This window comes from Anomaloglossus baeobatrachus, chromosome 12 (assembly GCF_048569485.1).
Source record: "Anomaloglossus baeobatrachus isolate aAnoBae1 chromosome 12, aAnoBae1.hap1, whole genome shotgun sequence".
Classification (NCBI taxonomy): domain Eukaryota; kingdom Metazoa; phylum Chordata; class Amphibia; order Anura; family Aromobatidae; genus Anomaloglossus; species Anomaloglossus baeobatrachus.
Genome location: NC_134364.1, coordinates 31,163,506 through 31,183,361, shown reverse-complemented (window position 1 = coordinate 31,183,361; position 19,856 = coordinate 31,163,506). Strand labels below are relative to the sequence as shown.

The following is a 19,856-nucleotide window of genomic DNA, read 5'->3' as shown; positions in this document are numbered from 1 at the left end:
CCATGCTCAGGTGCTCAGTACTTGTAACTAGTGATGAGCGGGCACTACCATGCTCAGGTGCTCAGTACTGGTAACTAGTGATGAGCGGGCACTACCATGCTCGGGTGCTCTGTACCCGTAACTAGTGATGAGCGGGCACTACCATGCTCGGGTGCTCTGTACCCGTAACTAGTGATGAGCGGGCACTACCATGCTCGGGTGCTCTGTACCCGTAACTAGTGATGAGCGGGCACTACCATGCTCGGGTGCTCTGTACTGGTAACTAGTGATGAGCGGGCACTACCATGCTCAGGTGCTCAGTACTCGTAACTAGTGATGAGCGGGCACTACCATGCTCGGGTGCTCCGTACTCGTAACTAGTGATGAGCGGGCACTACCATGCTCGGGTGCTCAGTACTCGTAACTAGTGATGAGCGGGCACTACCATGCTCAGGTGCTCTGTACTCGTAACTAGTGATGAGCGGGCACTACCATGCTCAGGTGCTCAGTACTGGTAACTAGTGATGAGCGGGCACTACCATGCTCAGGTGCTCGGTACTCGTAACTAGTGATGAGCGAGCACTACCATGCTCAGGTGCTCAGTACTCGTAACTAGTGATGAGCGGGCACTACCATGCTCGGGTGCTCGGTACTCGTAACTAGTGATGAGCGAGCACTACCATGCTCAGGTGCTCAGTACTCGTAACTAGTGATGAGCGGGCACTACCATGCTCAGGTGCTCAGTACTCGTAATGTGCAGTTGTTGCTGAGATGGGTTCTACTCAAGCACCCGGATATAATGGAAGTCAATTGTGAACTCAAGCATGGGGAAGATCTTACGGAAGAATGCTCGAGCTCCCCATTGACTTCCATTATACTCGGTACGCGATTCACGCCCCGTCCGACTGCTCATTACAATTACCAAGCACTCGTGCATTGCAGTGCCCGCTCATCACTAGTCGTGGATATGGCAGAGAGCGGCTTTAGCATCTGTGAGATAAATAATAAGGGTTCACCCACAACTGATCATAAATTGGACAAATGATACCTGATGTTGTATCGGATAGCGCTCGCACCAGTGCTATACTATGGGGCAGGGCTGATCAGCGCTTTTTTTCTCATGTCAATTTGGCATGAGAAAAAAAAAATATAAATAAAAATCGCTGCATTGTGTACCCAATCACTGGCACCCGTACGAGTCTATGGGAGCGTGTGAAACATCGGACTGGGATGTCATCTGAGCGCAGTGCGATATACGCAGAGACAGACAATGGAGAAGATGGAGAAATTACGCTCTCTATCTTCTCACCTGTGATCGGATTCTCGCGTGCAGACTTGGAGCACAGTAATGACACTCGGCTCACGCTCACAGCAGAGATCGAGCAGAGCGTCGTAAGGACAAGACACCGGATGATATACACCAGTATGACCCCAGCATAAGAAAACCTCACCTGCCAAGTGCCTGTTGCTACAAATACCCACCCCCCACCCCACCCCACCCCCCTCCCGTAATTGATTCCTACGCATCGCATTAATTACCACGATACAACGCACATTCATCGCTTGGCAGATCAACCTTTCCAAAGGAGTATGTTATTTTCGCCTCTATCGACTGTGCGTCTGCCTTGTTGTGAGCGTATTGTTGCAGCACAGATGGTCTTGGCAGCGAGGTTTTATTTTTAATGCTCAATGGAATTTGAGAATTAAAATGAGAAGAATTAAAAAGGGACCTAATCGCCTAAAGATGTATAATCCAGTGACACTGACAATACACCACACTATGCAAGATCAAAAAAGTCTGTGGAGCCTCTGTTAGGAGTCTCGACACAGAAAATAGCCAGATATTCCTCCGGGAAGGACCTGGCCAAGCAGTGGCTCTTTTTAGGAAACCACCATAACCACCATATTAAGTGGCCCTTTTAGTCAATATCCAGCTCTTTGACAAGTTTAAAGATATGACAAGGGAAATGCCAAGGCCAGGTATCCATCCACAGACAGCTGTTTCAGGGTATTGCCCCTCATCATCATTTTTTGATTGGTATATTTCCCAGGGGGCAATGCACCTAGGATTTCACTGTGTTGAGCGCCTTCGCTGGCTGCCGGCAGTGTTTTCTCTGGCTGGTCTCCCCGACATCAGTGATTGATTTGTCTTGTTGGTCTACTAGGCATCGCTCCCATCTGGCCAGAATCCTACTCCACACTGAGGAGGGGCAATATCCCGAAACAGCTGTCTGTGGATGGATACCTGGCCTTGGTATGTCCCTTGTCATATCTTTAAACTCGTCAAAGAGCTGGATATTGACTAAAAGGGCCACTTAATATGGTGGTTATGGTGGTCTCCTTGGCCAGGTCCTTCCCGGAGGGATATCTGGATAGTTTCTGTGTCGAGACTCCTAACAGAGGCTCCACAGACTTTTTTGATTTGCATATTTCCAAGGGGGCAATGCACCTAGGATTTCACTGTGTTGAGCGCCCTCGTTGGCTGCCGGCAGTGATTTCTCTGGCTGGTGTCCCCAAGATCAGTGACTGTTTTGTCTTGTTACACTAAACAAGATGGCACTCGGTAATATTGGAAATGGCCGGTATGTGTCGCAGAGAACCTCTGCCATGAACCTGGAGTGTTCGCAGGGACTTGTAGTTCCAAATGTCTTTTTGGTAACGTTTCAGGGCTAGTTTCATGGCATGGTCAGAAGTGATGAGCAGGACTGACCATCCACATACCTCTCACCCAAGGGTGTGTCTGGGAGGATATCATGTGTCTGGTGGTGATCACATGGCTGTCTACCAGGGTCCTGGAAGGACACGGCCCTGCTGGAGCACATGGTTAGACCATGTGGGGAGTGTGTTGAGACTCCTGAACAGGTATCCCCAGGAAAAGGGGGTTGTGAGCTGACTGGGTGTCAGCAAGTGAAGGACACCATATAGGTCTTCACTCGGATACAGCTGAGAGGTCAGTGAGTAAAGGCTGTGATGCCGGCACAGGGACGCTGTGTGTATGAAGCTTTGCAGGTATACTCACTATTGGAACAGACTGGGGATAGTGGTATGTTCCTGTAATTGTGTTGAAATGAACTGTAACAGCGGTTTATGACATGCTTGAATAAACCGCATGGACTGTTTAAGTGACAAAGTGCTCCTGTGTGCCTCAATCCCGCTGACCAGACGTGTGTCCCCAATACATTCGGGGCACAGGTCATTACAACAGCTATATAGGACTTACAATATATCCAGCATATTCCTCATTCTCCACAAAGGAATCATGAAGCCATATAAACTCCTCGTGCTGTCTGACCACAGAAAACTCGTTTTGCTTGAAGTTTGGTAGTGAACTCTGTCAACGGAAAATGGCAAATATTAATAATCCAATAAAAGCAAGTAAAAAGGGTCAGTTTGGCTGCAAGATCTGTGCCAAACTCAGCAACAAACTAATAGCGTAAAAGATGTAATGTGGATTTTCTGCGTCCTGTCACATTTGTTGCTGAAATTGGCGCATGTCACTGTAAATTTCATAAATGGCACAGCATAAGTGAAATCTGCGGCTGTAAGCGAGCACAGGAACATAGATCATCAGGTAAGAATATACATGAGATATGAAACACAAACAAAAGAATACAGCAGCACTCTAATCACTTACAGAATCCTGCTGTATTCTTTTGTTTAGGCTTTGTATAGTCATAGTGGCTTGCACCTGTTCACACTTGCCAAGTTCTATTTGGAGATGCAGGACTGTCTTTTGTAGTATACATGAGATACGTAAAGTCACGGCTCAGTCACAGGGTGAAGAATCACTTTAAACGGGACTGTCAGTACAAATGACTGTTCAAACCAAGCACAGGCACTCGGTGTATCATGGCGAAGCTAATCTTTTTTTACACTCCTTCACACTTATCTCTTCTTTGATTGTCCGCACTGGCTTCACAGAGCCAGAGAGATGTGGAGATAGATGCGAACAAGCAGGTGGGAAGGTGCACTTAAATGTTTGGCCTCGTGCTTGGTTTGAACAGTCATTCTGTGCTGACAGGGTCCTTTTAACTCTGGCAGTATGAAGTGTCTAATGTTGAGAAATTATTGCCAGGAAGAACTGGTCTTGTGAAGATTTGATTTGGTTAAAGGGTAACTTTCCTCAAAATGCGCAAAAAATGCATAAGGAAATGTATTGCTTATGCAAATCATTTTAAGGGATTGTCCACTACTGCAATGTAATGTAAAGTGAAAACACCATATATCGTATTTTTCGGATTATAAGACGCACTTTTCCTCTTAAAACTTTGGGAGGAAAGAAGGGAATTTTGTTTACTTACCGTAAATTCCTTTTCTTCTAGCTCCAATTGGGAGACCCAGACAATTGGGTGTATAGCTTCTGCCTCCGGAGGCCACACAAAGTATTACACTTAAAAGTGTAAAGCCCCTCCCCTTCTGCCTATACACCCCCCGTGCCTCACGGGCTCCTCAGTTTTGGTGCAAAAGCAAGAAGGAGGAAAAGTTATAAATTGGTTTAAAGTAAATTCAGTCCGAAGAAATTTCGGAGAACTGAAACCATTGAACATGAACAACATGTGTACACAAAGAACAACAGCCCGAAGGGAACAGGGGCGGGTGCTGGGTCTCCCAATTGGAGCTAGAAGAAAAGGAATTTACGGTAAGTAAACAAAATTCCCTTCTTCTTTGTCACTCCATTGGGAGACCCAGACAATTGGGACGTCCAAAAGCAGTCCCTGGGTGGGTAAAGTAAAACCTCGAAATAGAGCCGTAAAACGGCCCCTTCCTACAGGTGGGCAACCGCCGCCTGAAGGACTCGCCTACCTAGGCTGGCATCTGCCGAAGCATAGGTATGCACCTGATAGTGTTTCGTGAAAGTGTGCAGGCTCGACCAGGTAGCTGCCTGACACACCTGCTGAGCCGTAGCCTGGTGCCGCAAAGCCCAGGACGCACCCACGGCTCTGGTAGAATGGGCCCTTAGCCCTGAGGGAACCGGAAGCCCAGAAGATCGGTAAGCTTCGAGAATAGGTTCCTTGATCCACCGAGCCAGGGTTGATTTGGAAGCCTGTGACCCTTTACGCTGGCCAGCGACAAGGACAAAGAGTGCATCCGAGCGGCGCAGGGGCGCCGTACGAGAAATGTAGAGTCTGAGTGCTCTCACCAGATCTAACAAGTGCAAATCCCTTTCACATTGGTGAACTGGATGAGGACAAAAAGAGGGTAAGGAGATATCCTGATTGAGATGAAAGGGGGATACCACCTTAGGGAGAAATTCCGGAACCGGACGCAGAACCACCTTGTCCTGGTGAAACACCAGGAAAGGGGCTTTGCATGACAGCGCTGCTAGCTCAGACACTCTCCGAAGTGATGTGACTGCTACTGGGAAGGCCACTTTCTGCGAAAGGCGTGAGAGAGGAATATCCCTCATTGGCTCGAAAGGTGGTTTCTGAAGAGCCATCAGCACCCTGTTCAGATCCCAGGGTTCTAACGGCCGCTTGTAAGGAGGGACTATGTGACAAACCCCCTGCAGGAACGTGCGTACCTGTGGAAGTCTGGCTAGGCGCTTCTGAAAGAACACAGAGAGCGCTGAGACTTGTCCCTTAAGGGAGCCGAGCGACAAACCTTTTTCCAATCCGGATTGAAGGAAGGAAAGAAAAGTGGGCAAGGCAAATGGCCAGGGAGAAAAACCCTGATCAGAGCACCAAGATAAGAATATCCTCCACGTCCTGTGGTAGATCTTGGCGGACGCTGGTTTCCTAGCCTGTCTCATAGTGGCAATGACCTCTTGAGATAACCCTGAAGACGCTAGGATCCAGGACTCAATGGCCACACAGTCAGGTTGAGGGCCGCAGAATTCAGATGGAAAAACGGTCCTTGAGACAGCAAGTCTGGTCGGTCTGGTAGTGCCCACGGTTGGCCCACCGTGAGATGCCACAGATCCGGGTACCACGACCTCCTCGGCCAGTCTGGAGCGACGAGGATGGCGCGGCGGCAGTCGGACCTGATCTTGCGTAACACTCTGGGCAACAGTGCCAGAGGAGGAAACACATAAGGGAGTTGAAACTGCGACCAATCCTGAACTAAAGCGTCTGCCGCCAGAGCTCTGTGATCTTGAGACCGTGCCATGAATGTCGGGACCTTGTGGTTGTGCCGGGACGCCATTAGTGTTGGCATGCCACTTGAGAGGGTGCCTTGACAAGCAGATCGTCTAAGTAAGGGATCACCGAGTGTCCCTGAGAGTGCAGAACTGCTACTACTGTTGCCATGACCTTGGTGAAGACTCGTGGGGCTGTCGCCAAGCCGAAAGGCAGTGCCACGAACTGAAGGTGTTCGTCCCCTATGGCGAAACGCAGGAAGCGCTGATGCTCTTGAGCAATCGGTACGTGGAGATAAGCATCTTTGATGTCGATTGATGCTAGGAAATCTCCTTGGGACATTGAGGCAATGACGGAGCGGAGCGATTCCATCCGGAACCGCCTGGTTTTTACATGTTTGTTGAGCAGTTTTAGGTCCAGAACAGGACGGAAGGATCCGTCCTTTTTCGGCACCACGAACAAGTTGGAGTAAAAACCGTGACCCTGTTGCTGAAAAGGAACAGGGATCACCACTTCTTCTGCCTTCAGAGTGCATACCGCCTGAAGAAGAGCATCGGCTCGCTCGGGGGGCGGAGATGTTCTGAAGAACCGAGTCGGAGGACGAGAGTTGAACTCTATCCTGTAACCGTGAGACAGAATGTCTCTCACCCAACGGTCTTTTACCTGTGGCAGCCAGGCGTCGCAAAAGCGGGAAAGCCTGCCACCGACCGAGGATGCGGTGTGAGGAGGCCGAAAGTCATGAGGAGGCCGCTTTGGGAGCGGTTCCCCCGGCGGTCTTTTTAGGACGTGACTTAGACCGCCATGAATCGGAGTTCCTCTGATCCTTCTGAGGCCTTTTGGACGAGGAGAATTGAGACCTGCCCACGGACCGAAAGGACCGAACCTCGATTGTACCTTCCGTGGTTGAGGTCTGTTTGGTTTGGACTGGGGTAAGGATGAGTCCTTTCCCTTGGATTGTTTAATGATTTCATCCAAATCGCTCACCAAACAGACGGTCGCCAGAAAATGGCAAACCGGTTAAGAACTTTTTGGAAGCAGAGTCTGCCTTCCATTCACGTAGCCACATGGCCCTGCGGACTGCCACCGAATTGGCGGATGCTACCGCCGTACGGCTCGCAGAGTCCAGGACAGCATTAATGGCGTAGGACGCAAACGCCGACGCCTGAGAGGTTAAGGACACCACTTGCGGAGCAGACGTACGTGTGACTGCATTAATCTGCGCATGACAAGCTGAGATAGCTTGGAGTGCCCATACGGCTGCGAATGCTGGAGCAAAAGACGCGCCGATAGCTTCATAGATGGATTTCAACCAGAGCTCCATCTGTCTGTCAGTGGCATCTTTGAGTGAAGCCCCATCTTCCACTGCAACTATGGATCTAGCCGCCAGTCTGGAGACTGGAGGATCCACCTTGGGACACTGAGCCCAGCCCTTGACAACGTCAGGGGGGGAAGGGATAACGTGTATCCTTAAGGCGCTTGGAAAAACGCTTATCTGGACAAGCTCGGTGTTTCTGGACTGCCTCTCTGAAGTCAGAGTGATCCAGAAACGTACTCAATGTACGCTTGGGAAACCTGAAACGGAATTTCTCCTGCTGAGAAGCTGACTCCTCAATTGGAGGAGCTGGGGGAGAAATATCCAACACCTGATTGATGGTCGCTATAAGGTCATTCACTATGGCGTCACCTTCAGGTGTATCTAGGTTGAGAGCGGCCTCAGGATCAGAATCCTGATCTGCTACCTCCGCTTCATCATCCAGAGAGTCCTGAGACCCCGAACAGTGTGATGAAGTCGAGGGAATTTCCCAGCGAGCCCGCTTAGGTGGCCTGGGACTGCGGTCCGTGTCAGAGACCTCACCCTGGGACCTATGGGTCACCCCAGGAGCACTTTGCTGCTCCAACTGAGGGGGGCCTGGGGTCAATGATTCAACAGTGCCCGTGGCCTGAGTCACCGGTCTGGACTGTAAGGCTTCTAGTATCTTAGCAGACCATTTATCCATACTCTCAGACAGTTTGTCAGCAAATACTGCAAACTCCGTCCCTGTCACCTGGACAGTGGTAGCAGGTGGTTCCGCCTGGGCCACCAGTAGCAGAGGCTCCGGCTGAGTAAGTGCCACAGGGGCCGAGCATTGCACACAATGAGGATCGGTGGAACCTGCCGGTAGTATAGCCGCACATGAGGTACAGGTTGCAAAGTAAGCCTGTGCTTTGGCACCCTTGCTTTTTGCGGACGACATGCTGTTGTCTCCTCTGAGTACAATCCAGGAGGGTATATAGCCAAAAATCAACAGTGCGACCGTACAGTGTAAATGTATAGCATATAAGTATATATATATATATGTGTACACTTCGGCACTCAGTGGGGCCAGCACCCAGGTGCTGCTTACCGACCGCTCAAAGCGGTTGTGTGATCACCAGATTCCCTGCCTGGGCCTCCCAGAGCCGTGTTGTCTCTCCTCTCCAGCGTCAGAAGTGCTGACAGGAATGGCTGCCGGCGTTCTGTGGGGAGGAGGGGGCCGTGGGCGTGCCCCAGAAAGTGCGGGAATCTGATGCCCCACTGTGCTGAGTGAGGGGGGGAGGAGGATACAAAGTATGCTCCAGCCCTCAGCGCTGACGTCCTGTGCAGCGTCCCGCCCTTCCCCTGACTGGCAGGCCTGGGGGCGGGAATATGCGATACTAGGCCGCAAAAGCCGGGGACTAAAGTTATAAGCGCGGCCGGCAAATAAGCGCGGCCGGCGCGGTAGGCACCGGCGCACTAACACACCCAGCAGTGCTGCAGTGTGTATGGCACAAGCGCTCCATGCGCGGTCCCCCAGGGGGACACAGAGTACCTCACAGTAGCAGGGCCTTGTCCCTGACGATACCCGGCTCCTGTCCAGCAGATTCCCCAGGGGCTGCGGAGGGAGCACGGTCCCAGTGCCTGGAGACCAATTAGGATCCCACTTCACCCAGAGCCCATTAAGGGATGGGGAAGGAAAACAGCATGTGGCTCCTGCCTATGTACCCGCAATGTGTACCTCAACCTTAACAGCACCGCCGACCAGAGTGGGGTGAGAAGGGAGCATGCTGGGGGCCCTGTTATGGGCCCTCTTTTCTTCCATCCGACATAGTCAGCAACTGCTGCTGACTAAGATGTGGAGCTATGCGTGGATGTCAGCCTCCTTCGCACAAAGCATAAAAACTGAGGAGCCCGTGAGGCACGGGGGGGTGTATAGGCAGAAGGGGAGGGGCTTTACACTTTTAAGTGTAATACTTTGTGTGGCCTCCGGAGGCAGAAGCTATACACCCAATTGTCTGGGTCTCCCAATGGAGCGACAAAGAAATGAGGGGTTTGTCTTAAAATCCGAATGTAGCTTACCGGGGGGTTGTGCAGAGGGGTCAAAGGAGGCAGGGAGATGCTCCGAGCAATGCACTGTGCTGACAGCGCTGCTGGGCTGTGCGACGCTATTCTGGATCGGGCCGCGCTGCTCTGTTCTGTTTGGAGCCGCTCCGTTCTGCTCTGTGCACGGCTGCTCCGTCCTGCTTGGCTGCTCAATCACCAGCCCCGCACGGAGCAGCACCCGTGTCGCCGGCCCCGCACAGAGCAGAGCGGCGTCGCCGGCCCCGCACAGAGCAGAGCGGCGTCGCCGGCCCCGCACAGAGCAGAGCGGCGTCGCCGGCCCCGCACAGAGCAGAGCGGCGTCGCCGGCCCCGCACAGAGCAGAGCGGCGTCGCCGGCCCCGCACAGAGCAGAGCGGCGTCGCCGGCCCCGCACAGAGCAGAGCGGCGTCGCCGGCCCCGCACAGAGCAGAGCGGCGTCGCCGGCCCCGCACAGAGCAGAGCGGCGTCGCCGGCCCCGCACAGAGCAGAGCGGCGTCGCCGGCCCCGCACAGAGCAGAGCGGCGTCGCCGGCCCCGCACAGAGCAGAGCGGCGTCGCCGGCCCCGCACAGAGCAGAGCGGCGTCGCCGGCCCCGCACAGAGCAGAGCGGCGTCGCCGGCCCCGCACAGAGCAGAGCGGCGTCGCCGGCCCCGCACAGAGCAGCATCCACAGTGAGTATCTGGGCCCTCCTATATACTACTTGCAGTACTCCAGTACCGCCCGTCTCCTGTGACCCCCCGCTCCTCTGCAGGCCCCCCTCCCTGGTAAGACACCACCAGATTATAACCGGACCCCATATTATTTTTTTACCTTTTTTTCCCTCCAAATTTGGGGTGAATCTTATAGTCCGGTGCGTCTTATAAGACGAAAAATACGGTACTCTCATCCAGTACCGATGCTGTTGCAGCGATGTCAGCGCAGTTTCTGTTGAAGCTCACAATTGTTATGTCAAGTGAGCGCTGCAGCCCATCATCAGCCACTAATGGACTGCAGGGCTGACAAGTCCCTTGTACAGAACTAAGAAGTGTAAGTAATAGGCCTCTGTTCCACTTGCGCATAGCTAGTGATGTGAGAGCATCGGAAGCGATATGCCGATGGCCCTCTGCTGCGATCGTGAGCCGAGGGTCATGCAAATGTGATCCGATCGGGTCACAGCTGCAGAGAAGAGGAAGGGAGCACTTTTTCCATCTTCTCCGCGGCCTGTCGCTGTGGTCAGCACTGTACTCGCATGTCATCTAGGTTTCATAGACTTGTATGGGTGTGTGTGAGCTAAGCGCAGCAGGCTGCTATTCATTTCTCATGCCCATGTGGCATGGGAAACCAATCGCAGATGGACACTGCCCCATAGTTTTGCACTGGTGCGAGTGCAGTCAGATGTTTTATCGGATTGCACTCGCCTGTGCAATACACAAGTGGAACCGAGGCCTTATGCAGAGACTTGGTTGTATGGAAAGTGACTGAGCATGGGTGATCAGCAGCACTCCGCGCAGTACATGGACCTGCACACCAGAATACCGGGTGGTGACAAACTAAAGGTAAGTAAATTCCAAAAATGTATTGTTGTCATCTGTAGAGTGATGTGAAGCAAGGCGGGTAACCCCTTTAAGTGCAAGTACAGAAAGCAGAATCTGCACCAATCCAATAGCGGATGTGTCTAGTCAACGTCTACCAGATAAAGACTTCTGCCCAGAAACTCTGTGGATTAAGGCTGTAATATGTGCATTATTGTATGATCGGTAATACAATGGATTTTTACAACAGATTTTAACCTTTACAGTGCACAGAGGCTGAAACCCAATCTGCCACAAGCAACGTGTGTGCATTTTGACTTTTGAATTAGTCAGAAATATTCCGTGCTTCTGCAGAAAATACCAGCATTGTATTAAAGGGAATCTGTCAGCAGGTTTTTTTCTCCCCAATCTGTAGAGACAGAGACCCTAAATCCAGCGATGTGTCCCTAAGGCTGCTTTCACACATCAGTTTTTTGGCATCAGGCACGATTCGGTGAAAAAAAACGGATCAGTTGCATCAGTTTCTTCCGTTTTTTGACAGATCCGGTGTGATTCTGAGCATGCTCAATTTAAAAAAAAAAAAAAAAAAAAAAACAGATTCGGCGGCCGGATCTGTTTTTTGCCGCATTACGCCGGATCCGGTGTCCATAGGCTTACATTATAAGCCACGCCGTTCCGTGATCCGTTTTTTTTGCCGGACACAAAAACGTTCACTTTAACGTTTCATCCGGCCGCCGGACAAGTACATTTTGCCGGATTCAGCAAAAAATGGATGAAACGAAAGGCCATCCGGCGCTAATGAAAGTCTATGGGGGAAAAAACGGATCCGGCGGCAACAGACGCCGGATCCGTTTTTTCATGTTTTTGCCGGATTGTGCCTGATGGCAAAACACTGATGTGTGAAAGCAGCCTTACTGAGCTGTTTGCTGTCATTTTGATAAAAGAAGGGAATTTTGTTTACTTACCGTAAATTCCTTTTCTTCTAGCTCCTATTGGGAGACCCAGACAATTGGGTGTATAGCTTCTGCCTCCGGAGGCCACACAAAGTATTACACTTTAAAAAGTGTAACCCCTCCCCTCTGCCTATACACCCCCCCGTGCATCACGGGCTCCTCAGTTTTGGTGCAAAAGCAGGAAGGAGGAAACTTATAAATTGTTCGGAGAACTGAAAACCATGAACCAAAAGAACAATTCAACATGAACAACATGTGTACACAAAAAACAACAGCCCGAAGGGAACAGGGGCGGGTGCTGGGTCTCCCAATAGGAGTTAGAAGAAAAGGAATTTACGGTAAGTAAACAAAATTCCCTTCTTCTTTGTCGCTCCATTGGGAGACCCAGACAATTGGGACGTCCAAAAGCAGTCCCTGGGTGGGTAAAAGAATACCTCGATAAAAAGAGCCGCAACGGCCCCCTCTTACAGGTGGGCAACCGCCGCCTGAAGGACTCGCCTACCTAGACTGGCGTCTGCCGAAGCATAGGTATGCACCTGATAGTGTTTCGTGAAAGTGTGCAGACTAGACCAGGTAGCTGCCTGACACACCTGCTGAGCCGTAGCCCGGTGCCGCAATGCCCAGGACGCACCCACGGCTCTGGTAGAATGGGCTTTCAGCCCCAAAGGAAGCGGAAGCCCAGAAGAACGGTAGGCTTCAAGAATCGGTTCCTTGATCCACCGAGCCAAGGTTGACTTGGAAGCCTGCGAACTCTTACGCTGGCCAGCGACAAGGACAATAAGTGCATCTGAACGACGCAGGGGCGCCGTGCGAGACACGTAGTGTCGGAGTGCTCTCACTGGATCTAAGGAGTGCAAATCCTTTTCACATTGGTGAATTGGATTAGGGCAAAATGAAGGTAAGGAGATATCCTGATTGAGATGAAAAGGGGATACCACCTTAGGGAGAAAATCCGGGACCGGACGCAGAACCACCTTATCCTGGTGAAAAACCAGGAAGGGGGCTTTGCATGACAGCGCTGCCAGCTCCGACACTCTACGGAGCGATGTAACTGCCACTAGAAATGCCACTTTCTGCGAAAGACGTGATAAAGAGACATCCCGCAGCGGCTCGAAAGGTGGTTTCTGAAGAGCCGTTAGCACCCTGTTAAGGTCCCAGGGTTCCAGCGGACGCTTGTAAGGTGGGACTATGTGGCAAACTCCCTGCAGGAACGTGCGGACCTGCGGAAGCCTGGCTAGACACATTTGAAAAAATACGGATAGCGCCGATACTTGTCCCTTGAGAGAGCCGAGAGACAATCCCTTGTCCATTCCGGATTGAAGGAAAGACAGAAAAGTGGGCAAGGCAAAAGGCCAGGGAGTAAAACCCTTATCAGAGCACCAGGATAAGAAGATCCTCCAAGACCTGTGATAGATCTTGGCGGACGTTGGTTTCCTGGCCTGTCTCATGGTGGCAATGACATCTTGAGATAACCCTGAGGACGCTAGGAGCCAGGACTCAATGGCCACACAGTCAGGTTGAGGGCCACAGAATTCAGATGGAAAAACGGCCCTTGTGACAGCAAGTCTGGGCGGTCTGGGAGCGCCCACGGTTGACCCACCGTGAGATGCCAAAGATCCGGGTACCATGACCGCCGCGGCCAATCTGGGGCGATGAGAATGGCGCGACGACAGTCGGACCTGATTTTGCGCAACACTCTGGGCAGCATCGCCAGAGGAGGAAATACATAAGGCAGTCGAAACTGCGACCAATCCTGAACTAATGCGTCCGCCGCCAGAGCTCTGTGATCTTGAGACTGGGCCATGAATGCCGGGACTTTGTTGTTGTGCCGTGACGCCATGAGATCGACGTCCGGCGTTCCCCAACGGCGACAGATCTCTCGAAACACGTCTGGGTGAAGAGACCATTCCCCCGCGTCCATGCCCTGACGACTGAGAAAATCTGCTTCCCAGTTTTCTACGCCCGGGATGTGAACTGCGGAGATGGTGGAAGCTGTGGCTTCCACCCACTGCAGAATCCGTCGGACTTCCTGGAAGGCTCGACGACTGCGAGTGCCGCCTTGGTGGTTGATGTATGCGACGGCAGTGGCGTTGTCCGACTGGATCCGGATCTGCCTGCCCTCCAGCCACCGATGAAAGGCCAATAGGGCTAGGTACACTGCCCTTATCTCCAGAATATTGATCTGAAGGGATGACTCTATCGGAGTCCAGGTTCCCTGAGCCCTGTGGTGGAGAAAAACCACCCCCCACCCTGACAGGCTCGCGTCCGTGGTGACCACAGCCCAGGTTGGGGGTAGGAAGGATTTTCCCTGCGACAGAGAGTTGGGAAGGAGCCACCACTGAAGTGACGTCTTGGTTGCAAGGGAAAGAGAGACGTTCCTGTCGAGGGAAGTCGACCTCCTGTCCCATTTGCGGAGAATGTCCCACTGGAGTGGCCGCAGATGGAATTGCGCGAAGGGCACTGCCTCCATCGCTGCCACCATATTCCCCAGGAAGTGCATGAGGCGCCTCAAGGGGTGTGACTGACCCGAAAAAGAGATTGCACCCCTGCCTGCAGCGAAAGCTGTTTGTCCAGCGGTAGCATGACTACCGCTGACTGAGTATGAAACTTCATCCCAAGGTATGTCAGTGATTGGGTCGGTGTCAACTTGGATTTTGGGAAGTTGATGATCCACCCGAACTGCTGGAGAGTCGCCAGAGCGACGGAAAGACTGTTTTGACACGCCATCTGAGAGGGTGCCCTGACCAGAAGATCGTCTAAGTAGGGAATCACCGAGTGGCCCTGAGAGTGTAGGACCGCCACAACAGATGCCATGACCTTGGTGAACACCCGTGGGGCTGTCGCCAGGCCGAAAGGCAATGCCACGAACTGAAGGTGTTCGTCCCCGATGGCGAAGCGCAAAAAGCGTTGATGTTCGGATGCGATCGGCACATGGAGATAAGCATCCTTGATGTCGATCGATGCTAGGAAGTCTCCTTGTGACATCGAAGCGATGACCGAGCGGAGAGATTCCATCCGAAACCGTCTGGTGCTCACATGTCTGTTGAGCAGTTTGAGGTCCAGAACGGGACGGAACAAGCCGTCCTTCTTTGGCACCACAAACAAGTTGGAGTAAAAGCCGCGACCATGTTCCTGGGGGGGGGGGAACAGGGATCCTTCTGTCTTCAGAGCGTTCACCGCCTGAAAAAGTGCATCGGCTCGCTCGGGGGGCGGAGAGGTTCTGAAGAAACGAGTCGGGGGACGAGAGCTGAACTCTATCCTGTAACCGTGAGACAGAATGTCTCTCACCCATCGGTCTTGAACATGTGGCCACCAGGCGTCGCAAAAGCGGGAGAGCCTGCCACCGACCGAGGATGCGGTTCGGGGATGCCGAGAGTCATGAAGAGGCCGCCTTGGAGGCATTGCCTCCGGCGGGTTTTTGGGGGCGTGACTTCGCCCGCCACACATAGGAGTTCCTCTGGCCTTTCTCCGGCCTGCTGGACGAAGAGGATTGAGGCTTGGCGGAGGGACGAAAGGACCGAAACCTCAATTGTATTTTCCGTTGCTGAGGTCTCTTCGGTTTGGACTGGGGTAAGGAGGAGTCCTTTCCCTTGGATTCCTTAATAATCTCATCCAATCGTTCGCCAAACAAGCGGTCGCCAGAAAACGGCAAACCGGTTAGGAACCTCTTGGAAGCCGAGTCTGCCTTCCATTCGCGCAGCCACATGGCCCTGCGGACTGCCACAGAGTTAGCGGATGCCACCGCTGTACGGCTAGCAGAGTCTAGAACTGCGTTCATGGCGTAGGAAGAAAAAGCTGACGCCTGAGAAGTCAAAGACGCAACCTGCGGAGCAGAATTACGTGTGACAGCATTAATCTCAGCCAGACAAGCTGAGATAGCTTGGAGTGCCCACACTGCTGCAAAAGCCGGGGCAAAAGACGCGCCCGTGGCTTCATAGATGGATTTCACCAGGAGCTCTATCTGCCTGTCAGTGGCATCCTTTAGCGATGAGCCATCTGCAACCGATACCACAGATCTAGCCGCCAATCTAGAGACTGGGGGATCCACCTTGGGACATTGAGCCCAACCCTTAACAACGTCAGAGGGGAAGGGGTAACGTGTGTCAGTAAGGCGCTTCGTAAAGCGCTTGTCCGGAACCGCTCTGGGCTTCTGGACCGCATCTCTGAAGTTAGAGTGATCGAAAAACGCACTCCGTGTACGTTTGGGGAACCGAAACTGGTGTTTCTCCTGCTGAGAAGTCGACTCCTCTACAGGTGGCGGCGGGGGAGATATATCTAACACCTGGTTGATGGACGAGATAAGGTCATTTACTATGGCGTCCCGTTCAGGTGTATCAAGATTGAGAGCAACGTCAGGGTCAGAGCCCTGAGCTGCGACGTCCGCCTCGTCCTCCAGAGAGTCCTCAATCTGGGAACCCGAGCAGCGTGAAGAAGTCGGGGAAGATTCCCAGCGGGCCCGCTTAGCCGGTCTGGGACTGTGGTCCGGGCAGGAGTCCTCCACGTGAGACCTAGGTCCCCCTCTGGGAACGCGCTGCGGCGCGGACAGAGAGGGGCCTGGAGGCGACGATCCAACAGGGCCCGGGGCCTGTGTAAGGACCGGTCTGGACTGCAAAGCTTCAAGCAGCTTGGCAGACCATTTGTCCATAGACTGAGCCATGGATTGTGAGAGTGACTCAGAGTTTTTCAGCAAAAACGGCAAACTCTGCCCCTGCCGCCTGGACAGGGAGAGCAGGGGGGTCTGCCTGAGCCGAGGGGCCCACTAGTGACCGAGGCTCCGGCTGAGCAAGCAAAACAGGGGTTGAGCATTGCTCACAGTGAGGGTAGGTGGAACCCGCAGGTAACTTAGCCGCACAAGAGGTACAGGTCGCAAAATAACCCTGTGCCTTGGAACCCTTACTCCTTGTGGACGACATGCTGTTGTCTTCTAGGAGAGTGATCACTGAGGGTATATGGGAAAGGGTATACAGCCCGACCGAACAGAAATATATAAAATATATATAGTATCTATTCCGGCACCCTGAGGGGACCAGCACCGGGTGACCGGTGTGGCTTACCGACCGCTAAAAAGCGGAGCGTGTGTCCTCCAGATTCCCTGCCTTAGGTCTCCCAGTGTTGCAGAGCTCTTTCCTGGAAATCCTCCACCGGCAGAATGCCAAAAAAAAAAAATGTCTGCCGGAGCTCTCTGGGGAGGAGTGGGGCCGTGGGCGGCGCTAGAAAAGTGCGGGAATCTGGAGTCCCCACAGTGATCAGTGAGGGGGGAGGAAACATACAGGATGCTCCGGCCCTCACATCCGACGTCAGGTCGGCAGTCCCGCCCTTACCCCTGATAGACAGGCCCGGGGGCGGGAGTTTTGCTACTAGGCCGCAATTGAAGCCGGGGACTAAATTTAAGACCGCGGCCGACAAGCAGGCGCGGTCGGCGCGGAAGTCCGCCGGCCGTCACAAATAAGCAGCTGCTGCAGCGTCCGGGATGAAGGCGCTCCATACACATCCCCCATGGGGACACAGAGTACCTTAGTGATGCAGGGCCCGGTCCCTGAGGATAAATAGACTCCTGTCCGACAGATTCCCACAGGGGCTGCGGAGGGAGCACGGTCCCAGTGAATGGATGACCGCTCAGGATCCCACTTCTCCCAGAGCCGCTAAGGGATGGTGAAGGAGACGGCATGAGGCTCCGGCCTTTGTACCCGTAATGGGTACCTCAACCTTAACAGCACCGCCGAAGTAGTGGGGTGAGAAGGGAACATGCCGGGGGCCCCGTCGGGGCCCACTTTTCTTCCAACCGATTAACTAAAATGAGAATGCATGAGTGGATGTGTGCCTCCTTCCACACAAAGCATAAAACTGAGGAGCCCGTGATGCACGGGAGGGTGTATAGGCAGAGGGGAGGGGTTACACTTTTTAAAGTGTAATACTTTGTGTGGCCTCCGGAGGCAGAAGCTATACACCCAATTGTTTGGGTCTCCCAATGGAGCGACAAAGAAAAGAGAATTTTGTTTACTTACCGTAAATTCTTTTTCTTATAGTTCCGTATTGGGAGACCCAGACCATGGGTGTTTAGCTTCTGCCTCCGGAGGACACAAAGTACTACACCTAAAAGTGTAGCTCCTCCCTCTGAGCTTATACACCCCCTGGTGAGCAGACCCAGCCAGTTTAGTGCAAAAGCTGAAGGAGAATAGCCACCCACAAGTAAAACAGAGCAAAAGCCGGAACAACCGGAGACTCTGTCAACGACAACAGCCGGTGATAACACACGGAACAAGAAACTGCCAACAGGCAACAGGGAGGGAGCTGGGTCTCCCAATACGGAACTATAAGAAAAAGAATTTACGGTAAGTAACAAAATTCTCTTTCTTTATCGTTCCTATGGGAGACCCAGACCATGGGATGTTCCAAAGCTGTCCATGGGTGGGAATAAACAGAAAACTAAGAAGTAGGCAGAACCTAACTTCACAAATGGGCGACAGCCGCCTGAAGGATGCGTCTGCCCAAGCTCGCATCTGCCGAAGCATGAGCATGCACTTGGTAGTGCTTTGAAAAGGTATGTAGACTAGTCCAAGTGGCAGCCTGACAGACCTGCTGAGCCGTAGCCTGGTGCCTGAAAGCCCAAGAGGCACCGACAGCTCTGGTCGAGTGTGCCTTGATCCCCGGCGGGGGAGGCACCTGAGTACACTGGTAGGCGTCCGAAATGGTCGACCTAATCCAACGGTCTAAGGTCGGCTTAGAAGCAGAGAGGCCCTTGCGCCGGCCTGTGGTTAGCACAAAAAGAGAAGTGCACCGCCTAATAGCAGCGGTGCGAGACACATAGATCCGGAGCGCCCGCACCAGATCCAGAGTATGCAACGCTTTTTCAAAGCGATGAACAGGAGCCGGACAAAAGGAAGGTAGGGTAATGTGCTGGTTAAGGTGGAAAGGAGAGACCACCTTAGGAAGAAAGTCCGGAGTCGGACGGAGAACCACCTTGTCTTGATGAAAAACCAAAAAAGGTGACTCTGAAGAGAGCGCAGCCAAATCAGAAACTCTCCTGAGGGAAGTTATGGCCACCAGAAAGGCCACCTTCTGTGAAAGACGAAACAAAGAAACCTCCCTAAGAGGCTCAAAGGGGGGTTTCTGCAAAACCATGAGGACCAAGTTAAGGTCCCAGGGATCCAAGGGCCGCCGGTAAGGCGGGATGATGTGAGACGCGCCCTGCATGAAGGTGCGGACCTGAGCCAGCCGAGCGAGACGCCGCTGGAACAGAACTGACAGAGCAGAGACTTGTCCCTTGAGAGAATTGAGGGACAGTCCTAGCTGCAGACCGGACTGTAGAAAAGACAGAAGGGTCGGCAAGGAGAACGGCCAAGAAGGATGGCCGGTTGAGCGACACCAGGACAGGAAAATTTTCCAAGTCCTGTGATAGATCTTGACGGAGGAAGACTTACGGGCCCGAGTCATAGTGGAGATGACTTCAGGAGGAATACCAGAAGCCGTCAAAATCCAGGACTCAAGAGCCACGCCGTCAATTTGAGTGCCGCAGAATTCAGGCGGAAAAACGGACCTTGTGAGAGTAGGTCTGGACGATCCGGGAGATGCCACGGCACCTCTACGGACAGGTGGAGCAGGTCTGGATACCAAGCTCGCCTGGGCCAGTCCGGTGCAATGAGGATGACTCGACAGCCCTCCATTCTGATCTTGCGCAGAACTCTAGCTCTCTTGCCCAGAGGGGGAAACACGTAGGACAGATGAAACTGGGACCAGTCTTGAACCAGTGCGTCCGCGGCGAATGCCTGAGGATCGTGGGAGCGAGCCACGTTAACGGGAACCTTGTTGTTGTGACGGGATGCCATTAGGTCCACGTCCGGAGTGTCCCATTTGCGGCAGATTGACTGGAACACTGCCGGGTGCAGGGACCACTCGCCACCGTCCACGGATTGACGGCTGAGATAATCTGCCTCCCAGTTTTCCACGCCTGGGATGTGGACTGCGGATATGGTGGACTTGGAG

The 19,856-nt window shown here is 52.9% G+C and overlaps 1 protein-coding gene across 1 annotated transcript in view; it reads right to left on the bottom strand.

The window, feature by feature from the left end:
• The window catches only part of SNX6 (sorting nexin 6), a 106,606-nt gene that overhangs the window by 73,340 nt on the left and 13,410 nt on the right, over positions 1–19,856 (bottom strand). Inside the window, exon 4 of the mRNA XM_075330604.1 lies at positions 3,200–3,310. Within this exon, the coding sequence (XP_075186719.1) occupies positions 3,200–3,310 (111 nt within the window). The remainder of the gene's footprint in view (positions 1–3,199; positions 3,311–19,856) is intronic.